A 22,391-nucleotide genomic window follows, 5' to 3' on the forward strand; every position below is an offset into this window, starting at 1 on the left:
AAATTTATCCCTTTCTTTTTTCATTTATTCTTATATTCTTCTTTTCTCTTCTTTCCCTTTTCTCTGTTTCTCTCTTATTTTTTCTCCTTTTACTTTTTTCTTCCTTTTTCTCAAAGGGGATATGAATAAATAAATAGGAGATAGTGTTTTTTAGAAGAATAGTTTGAAAGTGAGGATGTGAGTTTCTGCATATGTAAATTTCTGTTTTTTAGCAGTGATATAAATCTACTTTGTTCTTATTTTAAAATTAGGGTTTGTTATGGATTCTTGCTAGTTTGTTACAGAGGAGTTTATGTGGAGTAGTGGATCGAGATTACCAACTCCTCCTTTTTATAGAAAGGATGAGAATTGGTTGTATTCGTTCATTCCGAGTGGCTCCACACTATTCATGAGGAAAATCCATCGTGATTCTCTTTTAAGGAGTTCATTTTTCATGTCTCCCCCTCTAATTCCGAGTTTGACTTTTTCAAGGCCATAAATCCTGAGCTCTGATGGATCTCCTTTATGTGCTCTCAGGAAGTGTCTTGCTACACTCGTCAGGGTTTTAAAATTCTTACGGTCTTTTTCTGCATTTTTAATGCTCCTTATGTGTTCCATGAGTCTCACTCTCATTTGTCTGCTAGTGAGACCCACGTATTTCATACCACAGGGGCACTGTAGACAATATATAACTCCTGTTGTTTTACAGTTTATGAAATCATGTATATTCAACTTCTTTCCATATCTGTCTTCTATCTCCTTTACCTGTAGTGTGTGCTTACATGTGTTACAATCACCACATTTAAAGCATCCTTGGTATTTATTTCCTTTTGGTTTGTTCTTGATGAAATGGCTATGCACCAGAATATCTCTTAGGTTTGGGTATTTCCTCCAGCTTGTTTGTACTCTATCTCCCAGTATGGTTATCAGTTCTTGGTCTGTGGCAAGGATGTTCCAATGTTTTTGGAGTATTGTTTGTATCTCCTGCCATTCGGGACAGAAGGTACCTATAAATTCTATAAACATATCACGGGTGACTCCATTCTACCTTCTGCCCCAATGGAGGTTTCTGTGTACTCCCTCTGTCCTGACTCTCTCTTCGCTCTGTCCTTCTGTCTTGCCTCTGTCCTTCTCTGTCCTCCCTCTGTCCTGACTCTGTCCTGCCTCTGTCTTATGGGCCCCATACATCAGCAATCACAATTTATGGATTTCCAGATCCAGGGATTTTTTGGCCAGATAAATGGATTTTACAATCTATCTGACTTTGCCCACACATTACAGATTTATTTCAGTGATCGGCAGATTTTTCCATCTAAAGATTGCATCTTCATATCTGGAAATTGCCCAATCGATTGTCATTTCAGCTGTTCGTAATGTAAATAGATGAAGAAGACGCATTGGGAATGCCCACACATATAAAAAAGATCCGCAGATAATACCAGATTATTAAACATGTTTAAAAACCTGATTAAGCAATCGATTGGCGATTTTGATTGGGATTGCCAAAAGGGGGAGCCCACACATCTAAAATTAATTGTGGCAATCATGTCCATATCTGAAAATTGTCACAATTAATTGCTGATGTATGGGGCCCATAAGCTCTATCCTCCTTCAGTCCTCCTTCTGTCCGCCCTCTGTCCTCCTTCTGTACGCCCTCTGTCTGCCCTCTGTCCTGCTATAGTAGATGGGGGACCATACGGGCAATGCACACATGCTCCTTCCTCTCTTAGGGGAGATGTAGTAAACATTGGAGAGCGGTAAGGTGGTGAGAGGTAAAGGAGTATATGTATGACTAGGCTTTATGGGGAGAAGCGGTATCATCGCTCGTTATGTGCACTGATATTGCATCTACCCCATTTAAGAAAGCAGTGATTACCGGCAAACGCTGGGGGCTGTGTGCACTTCTGTCATTATCCGCACTGCTATCTACAAGATATCACATCAATGTGCCAGGCAATGTATGAATGGTCAGTGGCACTGATTGTGCTGACAGCAGCAGCTATACATTTTGACAGCTACAGTTGTTGATGCCCATACATCTCAGCAGCAACAACTTTATCCCTGGCTGCGTAAGCTGCCGGGCTGAACAAGAGACATATCACTTCTGCATTAGGCGCATGCACTATGGCCTTTCTTAAGGATATCTAAAGGAGACAGCTTTCACTCCTCCACATCGACAAATGAGATGTTACAGTACATCTCATCGACAATGCTTTCTGCCTCACCTAAGTGAAGGGGCAAACCAGGAAGTGCTATTGCAATATTTGTACCCTACCCCCAATGTACCAGCCAATCATCTGCTAACTGCCGAGCCACAGGCTGTGGGACAAATGTATTAAGCCCTTAACTGTCATTTCTCACACACAGTCTGTACCCTGGCAGTAAGGAGCTGATTGGCTGGTCCTTTATCTCTTTCCACTTTATCACTATCCAAGGCTTACCACATCAGCCCATTAATACACCCCTGGCTATTAAATATGATTTTTCCTTTCGGCTGGGGCGGATAGCATAAATGTATTACATTATTTAATTACAAAAAGTACATTGAGGCACTGTTGGTAATTACAAGAACCCGCACAGTCATATATTTGCTAAATGGAAAGCGAAGTGAAAGTTTGTCACACCCCCTTATTAGGCATTGGTTTCTATGAGTTACTGCAGGTTTGCCTATATTAGATAAGCAAAACCCTTTGGTAAGGTATTAGTATAGGGTTTCCACTGGTCAGCCAAGATAAACTATAGATATGCGAAAAGCACAGGCTACATTATTCTGATCTGCAATGTGTATACTGCATGAAGTGAAATCTGCAGTCACGAACAGCAATATGCTGCTCAGTGGCGTACCTATAAATTTTGCTCCCCCCTGCCAAAAAGTTTTTTGGACACACCTAATACTCGGCAGCTCCCTCTGCATAACATCCTGACTTGAGCGCTTCTGTCTATCTCTGTAGTACTACCACCCTTTCATTGTGTCTTACCAAGCTGATTTAAATAAAGACCTCCCAATCACTGGAGGATGCACTGGTCACCTCTGTGGTCATGACCTTCGCATGGGGAAATTTTCACTGGAGAATTCTTTGCCAGAGTCAGAGAAGCCCAATCTCTGGTAAAAATGCTTGTTCTCTCAGTATGATCAATAGGCCAGAGTGTCTTGCAGGTTGATGCTGAGAGTAAATTTATATATACTGCCTAACTGAGATGTTAATGCTGCTTTGACACCGCATAAACGTCATTGACCCGGTAAATTAAAACGTTCAAAAAACGGGTCAGACAGCCTTAACCCCTTTCACACTGCATATCTTAAACGGTATATTACCCGTTTAAGTGCGGTCTGAAAGGGGTATTACCGTTTCAATGTTGTTTTATCCCGTCACATTACACAGGGACACTGAAACGGGTAGGACCCTGCTTTTTAACCATTTTGAAATACTGGTTTTCTTGACCCTGTAAATTCAAAATGAACCTTTCACATCGCACATATTACCGTTTTGAAATGGTAAAAAAATCCAGCAATTTACCCGGTAATAAGTGCCGTCTGAAAAGGGAATGCAAGAGTAATTCAACTATTACAGTAACAAACCTAATACTGTATATTACTGTACGTTCAACGGGAACAAAGTTATTTCAGTAAAAAGAACAAAACACAGTTTGTTCAAGTTTTACCCTTCCTGCTCTTCTTAGTTTCCTCAGCTGTTGCATAAATAGATTTCGGCGTATTGCTTATAGCTATTCTTTTTCTATTTTTACATGTACTGTACAGTGTATAATCACTGTCACGCAGACACCCAATTACTGTATTAACATACGTAGCTCATGGAGGTGGTGTCCTGACACTTACCGACATATGAAGAGTTTCTAGTAGGGCGTTGGGACGGCTTCTCTACTAAACAGAAATGACAAAGATATTTTACAGTCAATTCCAGATATAATTCATAGGCTAGCACAAAGCAGCAGCCCAGTGACAGCCCCATGCCCCAGTCTCCTGCCCCTGCTCCAGTGACCCAGCATCGGCAAATATGAGATCACATCCAAACACCCCATGGGCCTAATTGCTAATTGGACAAAGCCTCAAACTGTCTATCTCCTTCTGTCATTCCTCTATGGCAGTAGTTCTCCGCTTCTCTCCTCAGGTACCACCAGCAGGTCATGTTTTGTGGATGTCTTTACTCATACACAGATGAGTTCATTTATTTGGCTGGGACAATTATCCCAAAGACAGAAATCCTTATACCATGGCCTGTTGGGAATAGGTTGATGGCAGAGGTGAGAACCTCTGCTCTACATTATACAATCATTGCTATGGTGCCGCTGGTGGCGGCATCTCTGTCATGGTCCTGCTAGTTGAGGGGATGAGGGACGATAGTTGTGTTTTTTGGTGGCACTATTCCTGCTGAAAATACAAATATACTGTATACAAACCATAAACCAGAAACATACTGAATAAAGAACAATTAAAACATTTATACTGTATGTCAGCTAGACAATTTTATAGCAGATTGTACTTCATTCAGGTGCGGTCATTGTTGCCACAAAGTAGTGAACATCGATGCCACGTTCTGCATGTGTTGACATGGTCTAAGTCGACATTGACATCCTAGATGAATTAACCCAGGAAGACAGTAAACTGTAACAGGTGGCTATGGATGTTGTTGGCTCACCTGGAGAAATCTGTCTGGTGGATGTCCAAACTGGGTAAAGTCGCAGTCCAATAGATGGTTCCTCCAATGTGGCAAGGATCATTTGTTGGTTCCCCAGAACGGCAATGATGCTAGGAAATGGGGGGCAATGTCCAATAGCTCTTAATCCAATCCTGGAGTGGCTGGCAAACACCTAACACGCTTCACCACTGGCTGTGGCTTTTTCAAAGATGACTGGTGGGCCCTGCCACCAAAGAGGATTAGGGCTGGATCTACAACCTTCAACTATATCTTCACAGACTCCTCCAGCGGTGCCGTCACCAAGACACCGTACAACTAGTGAGGACCTGTGATCTCCTTCCCCCGGTTTCCCAGAACAGTAACAAAAGCATTAATAGCTCTGGTAAATTTACCTAGTGGAATTTGGTCAAAACCTTAAAGAGCCAGTGACATCAGAGGCTCTATTTCCATATCCTGTGAGTGTCATCTTTTATTACTTTTATATTGTAAATGTAAGTAAATTGATGTAATGCCATTGAACTTTTTATAAAGGAATATTTTTCAAATTCAAGAAAAAGGTTTATTCATTGTAGTTTTAGCGCTGCTTCTTGTGTGTTTTCTTTTGAGCCTAGCGAACAGTTCTGAATCAGGCCCCAAATGTCTTTACCAAAGTACATACGCTGAGTCTTATTTCAGAAAAGAAGGAATGTACAGAGAGGAAAGAACTAACCTTCTGAATACTTGCATATGAAGTTGTTCTTCATGTTGCATCTGTCGTCATTCCACTGAAACAAGTACCGTCCACCAACACCAGGGGGTGCATGAGGCTGGTAGTACATGACCACACACACTTCTGAGCCACAGGAAGGCTCATCCACATACCAGTTCCTAAAAAACATAAATATTCAATAGAGGTTCTCTATAAAACCAAGACAATTAAGCAAGTTTCACATGATCTCCAGTATTATTCTGATATCTGCCACCTTTTTTTTTGGGGGGGGGGGGGGGGGGGGGGCAGTTGTGTCTCCTGTGAGAGCAGTTAAATTGTTGCTTCTGTTGAGCAGAGCAGCTGCACCTTAGGGGTGATGAGTTCAAATGTGTGAATAATTACCCGTGCTCAAATGGGTGTGTATTATTAGATAGTGTCTAGAGAGACAGTCAATAGGTCTACCCCAAAGGGACGATATGCAATAGGTCAAATGGTTGACACATGAAAGGTCGACAGGGTCAAAATGTCAACAGGGTCAAAATGCTGGCATTAAAAAGTTAGACATGAGTTTTTCAAATTTTGTCAACATGGTCCTAATGCGTACCCTCACATGGTTCATTTCGCTCGCCATGCTTAGGGTTCAACGGGCAACAGCAATCTGAAGATGGCGGATAGCTGTGAGGATTAAGATAGACGCATTCCCGAAAACGGGTGTTTTACCTGTGTTCCAGCACATTCCAACTCCTACTGTAACTGAGGGATAGATGTAAATGAAGCGGTGATAAGGGAGAAGTGAGCCAGAGGAAGTGGCCCATGGCAACCAATCAGCTGCTCTGTATAATTTTATATTATGCAAATTATAGATGTTACCCAAATGCTGATTGGTTGCCATGGGCCACTTCTCCTCTGGCTCACTTCTCTCTTATCACTGCTTCATACATCTACCCCAGACTGTGAGATGTCATTACACCCAACCTTGAGTGACTTACTAACCATCTCCCTAGAGGGGAGATAAATCAAACCTTCAAGAGAGATAGTGGTGAAATTGCCCATAGCAACCACTTAGCGTCTAGCTATAATTGTTCTAGAACTGTCCATGAAATGGCAGTTACTGTAGAAACTGATTGGTTGCTATGGTGACCACTTTATCTCTTGCAAATGTTTAATAAATCTCTCTTTAGATGTCTGCAATGAGATGGAATACATTTGTATTCAATTAACATATCAGAAGATGGAAACTTACCAAAATGTGGGTCTACTGCCATCAATCCAAGTGTACTGGCTCTGGCAGTCGCTGGAGCTTGGGGAGTCATCTTCAGTTCTCCTGAGACCAAGCCAGAAGTCCCCGTCAGAGGCAGTGAGGCTCTGAATGAGGTTCTGTATGAACTTCTGCTCGGCCTCAGTCTTGATAGTCATGAGGTAACCACCGTCCCGCTTACATTCCTCCTGAGACTCCTCAAAGGATAACCTTCGTGAAGTATCATGGAAATAAATGATTTTATAACATGGCTTCTGTGTCCCGTGCTTGCAAACAATTTGTCCTATAACGCAGAGAAAATCATACATGCTATTAGAAGGGTTATCAGGTACATTATTATTCTTTTAGAACATCAAATAGGACATTGAAGTTGATGTAAAGTGGAAAGAGCGGAGAAGTGGACCAGTGGAGAAGTTGCCCATGGCAACCAATCAGCTTTGATTTAGCCAGGGCAGGCAACAGGAGGGGTCAAGGGGGACGCTCATACTGGGCCCCGACCAGCTGAGGGGCCCCAATGCTGCCTAGTCACCTGTCTGGCTACTCGTACTAATGAGTTTAGTGACATCACACAGCGCACCAAACCATACCTCCCAACTTTTCCAATTTTCGTCTGAAAAGGGGGCGTGACCTATGTAAATGAGGGTGCGGTTTATGCAAATTAAGCCGCGTCCTCGTTTTCGGCCACTGCGCTGCTGAATAGACGCTGTGTGCATGCGCACAGCATCTATTCTGTTGGATTGGGGGGACTCCCAACTGCCCCTCTCAATAGCGGGACACTGCCGGCCGCAGGAGGGAAGTGGAAACGTCCCCAAAAACCGGGACGTTCCCGCGTTTAGCGGGACAGTTGGGAGGTATGACCAAACCACATGACGTGCAATACTGTGCTCTCCCATTTATATGCTCTCCCTTCCCTATTATATTGCATAGTAAATATTATCTGTTTATTTTTTATAATAAAAAAATACATTCAATATGCAATGCAATAAAAATAGGTGAGAGTTGTTGGGGGGGCAGAGATATTAGTGTTATGGGCCCCATGATTTCTGATGCCGGCCCTGGATGTAGCCTTTATTATTCAAATAAAATGTAACTATTTTTCTATAGTATAATGTAAGAGAATCATAAATCGCTTGGGTTAAAATACTGTAACTTTTTATCCAACAGTACACATTATATTATACACATAGGAGTCACCAACAAGTACATATCCCATGGCCATGTGAAAAGCAAAATGCAGGAAGACCCATAAGATTCAAATGTCTAATAAAAGGCCTGACCAACCAGTGGCTCTCCAGATGTTGGTAAACTACACATCCCAGCATGCTTTGCCAAAGTTCTAGCATTCTATAATAGCAAAACAGTGGCAAGGCATGCTGGGACTTGTAGTTTCACAACAGCAGGAGGGCCACGGATTGGCCAGGTCTGATCTAGTATATATACAAATATATACACAAGCACAGGAAAAAAGCATAGTATAAAACATACCTGGTTTGTGCGTCAGATCCACTAGCAGAAAGCAATAGAACAGAAAACAAACACATGATGATTAGTACACAATTATTGTATATATTACTAACTACTGAGCCATTGGGGTAAATTAACTAAGATGGGAATTCCATACTCTCTCCAGGAGGGACACATTGCTCTGCTCCTGGGCTTCCTCATTATGTATGATTGCCATCACCTGTGTTGAAAGAACTTTCGGTACTTGTTTCCTAGCACGGCCACAATCTTGTGGATCGTGTACCTTTAAGTTAAGGTACACGATCCACACGATGGACCCGATTTCCTTTGAAATCAGGTCCATTTTGCCGGCAAAGGTACAAAATCGGGGGCATCGCGTCGGTCGGGACCATTAACATTGGTCCCGACGCGACCGACGCGATGCCCCCGATTTCCCCATAGGCTTCAATGTTAAAATATTTTTTAACATTGAAATCGTGAGGATCGCGTCGGTCTTGTGCCATTATAATGGCACAAGATGAGATGGACTTGATTAAGTCCATCTCACCTTTAAAAAAATGTGAAAAATGTGAAATGGGCCAATATGACCCATTTCACATTATAGATGTCCCCGTCGTCACCCCACGATAGACGCCAACCCGAAGCGTGGCGAGCGTAGCGAGCACGCGAGGGGCGGCGGTGCGCGTCCTCCGACCTTTTCATTCCCCTACTATCCACGTCGGCGTGGAGTTGAGAATAGAATAGTGTGGCGAGCGCAGCGAGCCACCGAGCCCGAAGCGTGGCGAGCGCAGCGAGCCCCGCGAGGGGACGCGTATAACTTCACAGGTATACGCGTGCGCTCGCCACGCTTCGGGCTCGGTGGCTCGCTGCGCTCGCCACACTATTCTATTCTCAACTCCACGCCGACGTGGATAGTAGGGGAATGAAAAGGTCGGAGGACGCGCACCGCCGCCCCTCGCGGGCTCGCTGCGCTCGCCACGCTTCGGGTTGGCGTCTATCGTGGGGTGCGGTTTACGTCGTTAAATTTGGGGGTCTAGGGAATATTTTACATTGAATCCAATGTAAAATCGGGTCCCAGGGACCCGATTTACATTTCATTCAATAAAAAAATCGGGTCGAAAATCGGGTCGGTCGCATCGCATGCGACCAAATCGCATGCGATGCGATCGACCCGATTTTTCCGACACGACCACCCCGATGTAAATCGGTGTGGCCGTGCTAGGAAACAAGTACCGAACTTTCACAGCATTTAATCTGTTCAACACAGGAGATTGGAATCATACATTACCAGGGAAGTCCAGGAGCAGAGCATTGTGTCCCTCCTGGAGAGGGTCATGTTGGGAGGTATGGCGTTCTATTGAAGATTGGATGTTGCCCATAGAAACCAATCAGATTCTACTACTTATTTATTTATTTATCACCTTTACGAAGAAAATAGAAAGCATCTGATTGTTGCTATGAGCAACATCCCATGTTCAATAGAACAACCATCTTAGTAAATTTGCCCCATTGTGTCTGATGGCTTCTATATGCAAAAGATGGGTACACATTTGTATATAGGGTGCAGGTGTGTACATGTATATGGCAGAGATCTAGGAGTCACAGGCAAAGTTGCCTACCTTCCTACATTCTGCAGCAATCTCCCTCTCTCCCTCATTAGTCTACCAATCTCCCCCATGTCACCGAGCCCACTTTACACTGTTACATCATAGTTACCTCCCTTCCTACATTCTGCAGGAGACTCCCTGAAATAGCAGCAATCTCCCTCTTTCCCTCATTAGTCTACCAATCTCCCCCATGTCACCTAGCCCACATTACACTGTTAGATCATAGTTACCTCCCCTCCTGCATTCTCCCTGAAATAGCAGCAATCTCCCTCATTAGTCTACCAATCTCCCACATTACAATGTTACATCATAGTTACCCAGGGGCAGGGGCGTAACTATAGCACCGCAGCCCCCGCGACTGTGGGGGGGGGGGGGGTGCTATGCATGTGCGGGCGCCGGGGGCTGCAGTGCTATAGTTACACCCCGCCGCCCGCCGCACCAACACCCGCAAACCCCCCCATCCCCAGAACCTGTAATAGAATCTGCTGCGCTATAAAAGACACTGCAACGGAATCTGCTGCGCTATATAAGAACCTGTAACAGAATCTTCTGCGCTATATAAGACACTGCAACGGAATCTGCTGCGCTATATTAGACACTGTAACGGAATCTGCTGCGCTATATGACACTGTAACGGAATCTGCTGCGCTATATAAGACACTGTAACGGAATCTGCTGCGCTATATAAGAACCTGTAACGGAATCTGCTGCGCTATATAAGAACCTGTAACAGAATCTGCTGCGCTATATAAGACACTGTAACGGAATCTGCTGCGCTATATAAGACACTGTAACGGAATCTGCTGCGCTATATAAGACACTGTAACGGAATCTGCTGCGCTATATAAGATGCTGTAACGGAATCTGCTGCGCTATATAAGACACTGTAATGGAATCTGCTGTGTGTGTGTATATATATATATATATATATATATATATATATATATATATGCAGACTCACTGTGAGATATATATATATATATATAAATACATATATACATACACACACACACACACATATACAGTATATATATATATATATATATATATATATACACTGTATATGTTTGTATGTATGTATATATATTATATATATATATATTATATATATATATATATATATAAATACTTATTTTAAATAGTGAGGGTGTAAAAAAAAATCGCACCTCTGTTTTTGGCAAGTAAGGTGGACTGAGTGGGACTGCGACACTTTTTCACTTCTGCTCCCAGTGAGTCCCTTCTGCTGGTTTCCTGGCTCCTCTGTCTGGTGGCCTCTCCAGCGTGTGACGTGATGACATCACACGCATAGGAGAAGCTGAGGCAGGGACCAGCAGACACTGCTGCTTCCCCTGCCTCTGACACTTCATCCAAGGCTACGCCCCCACCCGCACTCCCTCCCTCCCATTGGACAACCCACCCGCCCGTCGATAATTATTTTTTTTTATTGACAGATCATACACTGTCATGGCCACGCCCGCGCCGACTCGCACGGGCAGCGGCAGGCAGCGGCCGTGGCACAACAAGCAGCCGCACGGCATCTCTACACTAGTGTAGTGTGACAGACTCACTGATTGTCTGTCACACTCACATGTCCGGCACCCGGCACCCACGCAGCCCCTGCTCCCCCAAGCAGCAGCGGGGGCTGCCTTACGGTATCTCCGCCCCTGCAAGTACAATTGACCTGATTCAGCTTTGTTATCAAGGCAAAAAAGCAGTGTAATCATGGGGAAATCCATGCTGCACCGCAGGTAGGGCAGATGCAATGTGCAGAGAGAATTTGGGTGGCGCGTGTTTAAACTGAAATTAAAATTGCATTGTAAAAATAAAGCTGTCTATCAGGTGTGGGCTACATGCAGAAGCAGTCAGTACTTTCCCTGCATAGAAACAATATAAATGTGTTTGCTCATATTGCATAGTAATATGGTTTGTTCCAGACTCAAAATGACTTGTTCTTTGCATTACTAAATCTGACCCAATATGTGATTGCATAATTGCATACTGTGTCTTTCATCCTGTGTCCTCACTCTGGGAGTTGGCTCCTAAAACTCAATGGTTGAGGCTCAGGACATGCAAAGCAAGCCGGCCTCACCATACACTAGCACTCCGTCCTAACCAAGCAAGATATCGGTTTAACTGGGAACCTAAAGTGTAAGGGAAATCCTAAGCCTGACCCAAACCTTTGATGCCCGTAACAAAAAAATATTTTTGTTAAAAAACATTTGCAGTAACAACAGCATAAGAGCAATATTATGCATCAGGCAGAGGAATGCAGCGGCTCTCCAAGGCACACAAATTATACAATGCAGGCACTGTTAGATCTTTCCTGCTAGAGCAGTGTTTTTCAACCACTGCTCCGTGGCACTCTAATGTGCCTTGATCTGTTGTCAAGTGTGCCCCCAGATCCAGAGATGCCCAAACCAGTTTACAGCCACCACCAGTTCGACTGTTATTTACTGGTCTCTTCATTTCATGTAAAGGGACAATGTATTTTATTTTTGTTACCTGTGGGGACCAGTGTGATTGTTTTTTATATGGGGCCAATGGGTTTTTTTCCCCTGTGGGGGCCAATGGGTTTTCCCCTGTGGGGATCTCATGGTGTGCCTTGGCAAATTTGAAATCTTATTTAGTGTGCCGCAAGGTAAAAAGGTTGAAATTTACTATTGATCTATTAAATGTGGTGGCAGGCTGGGCCAGGCTGCCTCTAGATGACAAACAGTAAAGGTAACTACACACGGGTGCAATTTCATGTAAAATCGCTGGGAATATGGTCGCTGAGCGACCATATTGCCAGTGATTTTGATAAATCGCCAGCTGCGCGCTCCCGTGTGCACTGCCTAATGGTCACTGGTCGCAGGAGCATGCTCCTGCGACCAGCGGCTTTCCCCGGCGATCGCTGTGCCGGGAGGTCAGCGCCGGGGAGATCAACGTTGATCTCCCCAGCCCCGTGCCGCAGCTCCCTCCCTCCTCCCATCAAAGTGACAGCAGCAGCGTCTGCTGCTGCTGCGCTCCCCCTCCGCCCCGTAGCAGTGTCTCCTTTTCATCGCTGATGAAAAGGAGACACTGACCAATATGATTACTGGGGATATATTGCTAGCAATATATCCCCAGCAATCATATTACCCCGTGTGTACACAGCATAAGTGGACGTGAGGTCTGCACACACTAAAGGTGCCCACACAGGGTACGTTTTGTGTTTCATGCGTTTTGTACTAGATCGAATCGCATTTACAGGGTGAGTCAAGAGACAAAGTAAACCTTTTGGTACTTTTCCTAGCACCGCGCCAGCGATTTTAATTGCATGCATCGGGACCTAAAAAATCGTGTCGATCGCATCGCATGCACCCAAATCGCATGCGATGGACGCGATTTTTACATTGGAAGCCATGTAAAATGGTCCCTGAGACCCGATTTTACATTGGGACCAATGTAAAATGCACCACAGACCCCAATTTTTATTGCATACCCCCCTCATGGGTGAAATGGCCCCCCATTGTTAACGCCAGCCCAGTATTGATGCCAACCCGAAGCGTGGCGAGCGCAGCGAGCCTGCGAGGGGCGGAGGTACGCGTCCTCTGACCTTTTCATACCCCCACTATCCACGTCGGCGTGGAATTGATTTTATAAAGTGTGGCCTGAAGAATGTATAAAGTGTGGTGAGCCCCACGAGGGGACGTGCATTACTTCACAGGTATTACTCGTCCTCTTGCGGGGCTCGCTGCGCTCGCCACGCTTCGGGCTCGGTGGCTCGCCACACTATATATACTATATTGATCGTGTCGGTCGCATCGCATGCCATTATAATGGCATGTGATGGACACGATCAACGCGATTTTTTCATTGACGGAAAGAAAGGCTAAAAATAGCCAAATATCGGGTCGGCCGCGTCAATCGCATACCTTAAGTTACCTTAACTTATGGTATGCGATTACCCACGATGGGCGCCGTGCTAGGAAACAAGTACCAACCTTTTTGTTTCAAAAACTGTACAGGAAATGTGAAAACCGAATACTCCAGTAAGGTATGGGTGAGGTGGCTATCTTTTAGGGTATGTACTGAACATTGGCGCCGTCTTGAAATTGTCCATCTTGAATTGAAGATGCCCATCACACATGTCCCCCTTGACCCCCCCCTGTCGCCGGCCCTGCTCACAGCTCCCTGTGTGTATCGCCGATAACTCTCTCTGCACATGTTACTATTCTCCCCACCTGCAGTGCAACGTAGATTTGACCGTTTGGGGGATCAGTTGGCATTGCAATCAAGTCCGAATTAGGCCCTAACCTATATGCTGTGACTGCAATGCCTGCAATACCGACATTGCACGGCAGGGGTGTGGCCATGATGAAACGATCACACTGGCAACACCTCATAAACACAGAATCTCCTGTGCAGCTCCGCCCCACCTCTTTTGTGTCACGACGACAGCCTGGCCCCCCGCTTCACGGAGTAGGCAACCCTGGTTTTCCTTACAGAGGTGTGAGTTTGCTGGCAAATAGGAAGTTACTTGCTGTGGCATCACACACCCCTAGGCTGGGCATGTAGCACCCCCCTGACCCCTAGCCACAGGTCACTGAGGTCACAGTGAGCTACAGTATATAAAAATCTTTGTGGATATGCATACTGCATGAAATTATACCGCCTCTTCTAACTCATTTGAGCAGTGGCGGCTCTTACCCTTTTGGAGGAGGGGGGCTGCCGAGAGGCATCCCTGAGGAAGGGAACACCTCCCAAAGGGACTGCCTTGGTGATTGGCAGGTCGGACTTCTAATAGGAAGTCACTGCCAGTCACATTGGGGCAGATGTATTAAGCCTGGTGAAGAGATAAACTGGAGATAAAGTGGAAGGAGATAACTCACCGGCCAATCAGCTGTGTTTGAAACAGCGGCGTAACTATAGCACCGCAGCCCCCGCCACCGCGGGGGGGGGGGGGGGGCGCTGTGCATGTGGGGGCGCCGGGGGCTGCGGTGCTATAGTTAACCCCCCCAATCCCCCGCAGACTTACCTATCGCGCTGGTCCCGGCGGCTCCGTTCTTCTGCTGAGGACCACCAGAAAATGGCCGCCCCCATATAGCACACAGTTCTCTGAAACTGTCTGCTGTATGGGGTCGGCCATTTTCTGGTGGTCCTCAGCAGAAGAACGGAGCCGCCGGGACCAGCGCAATAGGTAAGGCTGTGGGGGATTGAGGGGGGGTTTGCATGGGCGGCGGCGGCGGGGCAGGGGGGGGGTAGGGGTGCTTAGCGGGGCGGGGGGGGCGCCCCCCCCCTTACGGCGGGGTGGCGCCCAAAACGTAGCTACGCCACTGGTTTGAAATATGACAGTTGGAAGTTGATTGGCCGGTGCATTATCTCCTTTCACTTTATTTCCAGTTTATTTCTTCGCCAGGCTTAATACATCTGCCCCATTGAAGCCAGAGTAGTTTCACAGACTGCATCTGGCTTCACTTTAGGCAGAGACAGTGGCAGATTTTACCTGGGGGGTTGCAGCCCTGCAGCCCACAGGTAAAAACCACCACTGCATTTGAGGCTTGTTGATAACAGTTTCTGTAACAGCTGGATTTCAGAGAATGCGGTATACATGCACACAAAACTGTTCTATTTGGCTTGCTTTTTATATAAGTTATTCAGACCTAATTGTACAGCTGTGAATGCACAGGTCCGGTGATAATCTAATTACTGTGCATAGTACACATGCACAAGGCCATCCTGCGATATAATCCTGCTATTTATTTTTTAATCGCTGGCCATGCGCAAGTTGACTGACAAGAAGCCGGTGTTTGCAGGTGGAAGCCGAACGTTTTCTGGGAGTGTCAGGAAAAATGCAGGTGTGCCCAAATGTTTTCAGGGAAGGTGTGTTACATCAGCTCTGGCCCTGAATGACCTGTTTCTTTCGCACCAGCCAAGTAAATCCAGGGCTACACATACAGATGGTGGCCCTTTCATCTTTGAGAGGGCTAGCGATAGAATCTCCAGCCCCTGCCAGCCGCCAGGCTCCGCCACCCGTCGGAAGGGGGTGCGTGTGCACAAGACACTCGCCCGCCGCGTTCCGGCGGAGCTCCCCGCTGCCACCCGTCACCTCCCTGCTTGCCTTCGACGGTCCCCACTGTCTCCCTGAACCCCCACCTAACCCAGCACGTCTCCCTGAAGCGGAGACGGGCAGGGTTTCTGCTGCCCAGCTACTGGGACGCTCAATTTGCATCATTTGACCCACGGACCCCCTGCTGAGGGGGGGTTTGTGGGAGACGGATGTCACAGGCCACTGGAGGGTGTTAGTGAGCTGCAGGCCAGCAGCAGCAGGAGCAGAGGAGAGCCTCCCGGCTGGAGGAAGATGCTTTTCAGTGAGTGGACAGCACAGCAACCCCCCCAGGCACTCACCATAACCCCCCCCGGAGCAGCACGGCGGCCTTGCACCCCCCCCCCCCGCCACCACCCCGGAGCAGCATGGTGCCGGGCACCCCCCCACCCCCCCTGGGGAGTGGGTGAGCGCCGGGGCACCCCCACCCCCCTGCTGCCTGGGGCGCTCCAGTGCCTAGCACCGGCCCTGCGGATGGCTCTGCTAGATAGGGACCCAATTTCTGGGACAAGGGAACCCTGCTGTAGATACTGTAATACAATATGTTGTGTTTGATGTACTGACTGGGTGTAGGGATCATTTTCCCTTATGCAGAACGCACGCCAGATCCTCCCTGAACACATATTCACTTATTCTCAGACTATGAAACAGGAAACACATTTTATTAATACATTTCTTTCAAGGGCAAGAGTTCAGCAGACTGATGAAAGCTCCTTTCAGCTTTGGAAATGTCAGTGACAATGAAAATAATGTGCTAGAACATAAGCGTAATAATTATCTATATATATATATAGAAGGGCAGATTTCATCAAACTTATTAGGTTAATAAAATCACACTCTGACCAATCAGCAGTGGGCACAATCTAAAGCCCCTTACACACTAAGAGGAGTATGTAATATATACTGCTCAGGAGGGTGATCTCTTTTACATTCTTGTCTAGTGTTATAGTTAAGGAGGCACGCAATCTCGCACATTGGAAACCCCCCCCCCCCCCCCCCATCTGCTGATAGTGCAGGTGGACTTTATATAGCCAACGGCCAGAAATCTCAGCAGGTCTCCTGATGTAACTGAACAATATAGTTAACCGATATCGTTCAGTGTGTACACTATTGTTTGACAGGTGGCACTGCCGACTGATGACGGTGCCCCTAGTTATCCAGTGTGTATGGGGCTTTATCCTTATATGCAGCCATCCTATCTATCTATCTATCTATCTATCTATCTATCTATCTATCTATCTATTTGTTCCACCTACCTATTTTGTAGAGATAATAGTAATCAAGAGTACTCTATTTAATCTGATAATAATAATAATAATGATAATAATAATAATAATAATAATAATGATACCATATACTGTGACAGGGACAACATACCTCCACATGAAGAAAATGTGGAGTATTATCAACCGATCCAGGTTTTAGAGCAGTGGCAGCACCAGAAAAACTACTGTGATCAGAGTTGGGCTGATTAGCAGCACCTGTGCTCCTGATATAAGGGTTCCAGGGCAGGAGGTCATTGCTCCTGATGGTGGAATAGCTGCCCAAGTGATAGGCCGGGGTGTGGGCTATGGTAGGGACCTCTGGAAATTTTTGAATTTGTGCTATGCTGTGAACAGATGGTGTCAAAATCCCGGCAGTCGGAATCCCGGAGGTCGAAATACCGACACCGGAATCCCAACAGCCGTAATCCCATAGAGGGAGAATAAAATAGTGTGCCGAGCGTAGTGAGGCACCGGGCCCGCTGCACGGCGAGTCCGCAAGGGGGGGGGGGGGGGGGCGATCCACGGCCACCCCTTGTCATGGTTTCGGCAGTCGGGATTCCGGCATCGGTATTTCGACCGCAAGGATTACGACCGCCGGGATTTACTACTGAATCCGCTGTGACACCTGATTCCTTGATGCAATATACATATATATATATATATATATATATATATATATATATATACACACATATATATATATATACATACATATATATATATATATATATATATATATATATATATATATATATATACGCCAGAGGGCTGGACGAAGCCTTTGTGATGAAAAGCGTAGAGGTGTGGCCTACCATCAGGTACCTGGGAGTAAGGAAAGAGTGTAACCTGCTCCAATGTTCCGGTGTGGTACACTGCAGTTTGCGGTACACTGCGGTTATTTGAGCTGCCTGACTTGGTATGTGATCCGATACCAATGTCTTGTTTTTATGTGAAATTAATTTTGGTTTTAAAAACATTTACACGCACTATGGACTCGGTGCGCCCATTCTGATTCTCTCTCTCTCTCTCTCTAAAGATCAGCAGATAAGTTTCAGATGACTGCGGTGCTTACCCAATGCTGCATAAATACCAACATATCATTTAAGATCAATGGAATAAGGTGCACTCCCCAGGGACTTTTCATTAACCCTTTGAGTGCCAAGTGAATTGATCAAAATGCAAATTGACAAGCTAACATTGTTATTCCTCATAATGACCTTTTACACAACATTTTTTTATTTGAATTTATATAACAAATGAACGCTGGCATGTTGGCACTCAAAGGGTTAAGATCCGCTTATTCTTCAAATGACAGCATAAAATATCAGTGCGTCGCGCCAACGTTTCGGCTGCCAACCACAGCCTTCATCAGTCCACGAGTCAACTATAGAAACTTATAATCAACAGATACTATGAAACTGATCAGTATAAAATATATATATGGCTATTGTCCATAAAGTTCTGCACAGTAAAACAAATCAATCTGGTTAGGACCTACAATGAATACCCATGTTCTCCTTGCATATATCTCGTACTTACCACTTTGCAGCCTTGTCCCCGTACACGAATGGAGACAGACAACCATCATAGTGACAGCAGCCCTGAGAAGATCCATGGCAGCGATGTGACCTATACAGAGGCTTCCTTATGGCAGTGCAGTAGAGAACAGCTGCTGCATTCTGATGGTTACAGTCCAGATGTGCAGAGGAGGGAATGCATCCTCCAGGATTCCCCTCATTGAACAAGTGCTCTGGTAGCTGCAGAGTGCAGGTCCCACCACCCAGCCCTAAATGACTATTGTGATGATCAATACAATCCTATCAGATATACTAGCGGAGGGGCAGGATTCAGCCTCAGCCAAACCAATGGAGGCAGCTGCTTGATTTCTGTTTCATTACAGTAAGCACATGACGGGAGACCCAAGGCTGGGCACTGTCAGTTTAATTACTTGAAAGCAATGACTTCTTAAAACCTCCTGATTGATTGTTCCTGCTGTTAGGGCAGCTCCCAGGAGTAGCTGACATATACTTTATATCCACATCTCCAAGGTTCCGTCCATAACAAGTGATTTCTGGTTACTGTCTGTGGGATGGTCCTCATTTCTGTATTGGTTATAGGAAAGGGGTCCTTCTGCTGTTACATGCATGCAAAGGAAAATACACTGTCATGTTCTTTAATCCTACATCAGGGTGGATGTCAGTGGACTAAATCACTTGTCCTATTGCAGACTGGAAAGCTATTGATCACATTGTCTTTATCAATAGCTCAAACTATAGACTCTTAAATCTGCGACTGTTACTGGAACTTTATCCAAGTTGTGCGGGGAAATAAATGCAGATTATGAAGCTTCAGTTTGTGTGGTGTGTTATCTGGAAATGCAAAAAAAACCCCAATCATTCACAAATGCAACAACAGTTCTAGGGATACATTTACTAAAGTCTGAGTTTTTAGAAATGACAGATGTTGCCCATAGCAACGAATTAGATTCAAGAATTTACACTCTAGAACAGGCATTCCCAACCACGGTCCTCAAGTTACACCAACAGTGAAGGTTTTTGTGATATCCAGGCTTCAGCACAGATGGATTAATTAGAACAACTCAGGTACTAATAAAGTCACCTGTGCTCAAGCCTGGATATCACTAAAACCTGTACTGTTGGTGTGCCTTGAGTGGTTGGGAATGCCTGCTCTAGAAGGTGCTCGATAAATGATAAGTAGATCTGACTGTTTGCTATGGTCAATATCTCTCATTTCCAAAAACTCAGAATTTAGTAAATGTACCCGTTAGACACATACAAAGTCCCCTGTAAGAATGTGTCTCTCTGTAACTGTACTACTGCAAAAAGATGCTGCAAATACAATATTGTCCAGTCAACTAGTCCTTAACCCGGGCATGGCCAAACTATCTAGCATCTGTGAAACTACAAATCCCATCATGCCTTGTCACAGTTTTGCTATTAGGGAATGCTAAAACCATGGCAAGGCATGCTGGGATGTGTAGTTTCACGACAGCTGGAGGGCCACAGTTTGGCCATGCCTGCCTTAACCCCTTTGAGTGCCGACATCTCTGTGAGAGATGTGCAAAATATCCTCTAAAAATGCCGGCGTCGCTCACATTTGTTATATAAATTCAAATAAAAAAATGTTGTTTAAACAAAGATTCTCTTTCCTATATAAGGTCATATATTTACATTACAGGTCATTTTGATGGGTAAAAATGTTTGCTTGGCAATTTTCACACCTATTTTGACAAAGCCACTTGGCACTCAAAGGGTTAAATCTTCATAACAAATCCCTAAAACACGCCAGCTTTTTTTTTTTTTTGACAGCTATCGATTTGCTAAAGCTCTTTTGCATTTACAGAAAAAAAAAGACCATTCCTCTGTCAGTACGAGGTTGTCTCAGCAGAACGCGCTGCACACAGGGATCTACAACTTTTGCAGCAGCTCTTTAGAAAAAACTTACTCAGCAGAAAATGTCCAGGAGGCAGAAGCTTCGCTGGGTGTTTGGAATCCACGCTACAATCCAAACCAGGGGTGCGCAAGATTCTTGGTGCACTGAAGTTTGTCATAAGGACCCATCTAGCGGTGCTTGAGGCAGCAGGGATGACATGGAGAATGTCCCTGTTCCCTGCATGTCTGTCTCTTTCTATCTTAGGCCGAGTGTATTTAGCAGTGTGAACACTATTTCCTTTTTCCCCTTGCTGCAGAGAGCTGGCTGCCAAAAACACTGTGCGCGTAATGATCCTGCTGTGTATAAACTGGGAGATGGAATGTGTAAAAGGAGTTATTCATAGAACCAATTTAAGTAGACTTTTAATGTCACACGTTCCAGTTAGCAAACGGTGCAGCATCATAAATCATCAGTCTGCCGCGTTGAGATATCCTAGGGATACCATTTGGAATACACTTGTATTATTAAAAACATCTTTGTGTTAATGGACACACAAGCCAAGTGCTCTGTTTTCCATCAACAACCACTGAAGTTAAACTAGGCCTCGTTGTCTCTAATATGCTGATACCGGATAGCAGCGACGGAACGTACACCTTAATGAACATATTCTGATAAAAGAAAGTTTTAATGTTTCACTCTTCAAAGTCCAGAGAGAACACCGATTTTCTGGCACCCCGATGATCCAGAAGCTCCTTTATTCCAGAGACATCAGGTGCAATGGGGAAGACGGATTTGGTTGGGTGTAAGATGTACAGTAGAAGGGGCTGTGGGAGGGCTTAGAAAGGTTTAGAGGGGCAGTGGGAGGCTGTCGGGCTGCGCATGGGGGTACCATTGCAGGGGGTGCATTGGAGAGGCTTGGACACCGCGGGAGAGATGCAGCAGGCATCAACAAGCTTGCCTTGCTTGTCGCCAGTCTCCGCATGCATACCAGCATTTACTAATGTATGGAGAATTCTGCAAAGGACGGCACCACACAGGACATTGTGCTTGTATCCTTCTGACACACAGGACCTGATTCACACTGGTTTGCTGGGCTGCAAATTTGCAGCACGAGCGATGATCGAACCAGAGCGCATGCGAATGGATCATGCTGCACATGTGTGAGGACTTCCTGCAATGAAAGCCATTGACAGGCACCCAGCGTTTCAGGGTGGCACCCGACCATTTAATGGGAGTGTCAGGAAAAAACGCAGGCGTGGAGACCCGTTTTCAGGGAGGTCCTCTGTTTTATCAGAGCCGCTGAGTTAGTCCAGGGCCACCCAGACACTGCACACAGTGGGGAAGTCTTTCGGTGGTGAGTGTGCAGTGAATGGATTTGTCTATTGTCACAGGGCTGCGATGATATCACAGGCTTGCTCAGGGGCTGGTTTTTGCTCTGGCGGGCGGCGGCTATGTGATCGCAAGGCTTCATAGTAATCCTGCGATGTGGTCTGAATCAGGCCCACTGTCATCCTCCACCTCCCCATGCCTTCTGTTGTCCACCTCTGCCTAACCATTCCTTACGCTGTCACCCTCTGCCTCTCCCTGTCCCCCACTACTGTATGGTAAATTGTGAACTTGGGTTTGGGTGGAGGAGAGGGGGCCCAAATTCTATTTTTGCACATGGGCCCACTGCTCACATGTTCCACCACTGTGTGTGTGTGTGCTCTGATGTTGGTGTCTGTGTGTGTGCACTGCTGTTGGTGTCTGTGTATGTGGGGTGCTGCTAGTGTCTGTGTGGGGAGAGCTGGTGTCTGTCTGTGTGGGGTGCAATTGGCGTCTGTTTGTTGCGTGTGGTGCTGCTTGTATGTATGGTGCTGTGCTGGCATCTGTGAATGGAATCGTTGGGACCAGCTGGCAAGACCTATGAACCCCGCTGTCCCTCACCCTGCACTCCCTCTCACCCCGGAAGAAGTGGGCGAACCCAGAGAAGTGTGAAGAGCAATGCTGTGATTTGCTTCAGATTGCATCAT

At 45.8% G+C, this 22,391-nt stretch overlaps 1 protein-coding gene across 1 annotated transcript in view; it reads right to left on the reverse strand.

The window, feature by feature from the left end:
* The window catches only part of LOC146042937 (layilin-like), a 42,283-nt gene extending 21,612 nt beyond the window's left edge, over positions 1–20,671 (reverse strand). Inside the window, exons 1-6 of the mRNA XM_083163224.1 lie at positions 20,452–20,671; positions 18,526–19,355; positions 8,069–8,089; positions 6,569–6,866; positions 5,347–5,504; positions 3,818–3,862 (exon numbers count right to left, since the gene is read on the reverse strand). Coding sequence (XP_083019350.1) covers positions 3,818–3,862; positions 5,347–5,504; positions 6,569–6,866; positions 8,069–8,089; positions 18,526–18,601 — 598 coding nt within the window. The 5' untranslated portion in view covers positions 18,602–19,355; positions 20,452–20,671. The remainder of the gene's footprint in view (positions 1–3,817; positions 3,863–5,346; positions 5,505–6,568; positions 6,867–8,068; positions 8,090–18,525; positions 19,356–20,451) is intronic.
* Between the last annotated feature and the right edge of the window lie 1,720 nt (positions 20,672–22,391).

This window comes from Crinia signifera, chromosome 19 (assembly GCF_055691185.1).
Source record: "Crinia signifera chromosome 19, ASM5569118v1, whole genome shotgun sequence".
Classification (NCBI taxonomy): domain Eukaryota; kingdom Metazoa; phylum Chordata; class Amphibia; order Anura; family Myobatrachidae; genus Crinia; species Crinia signifera.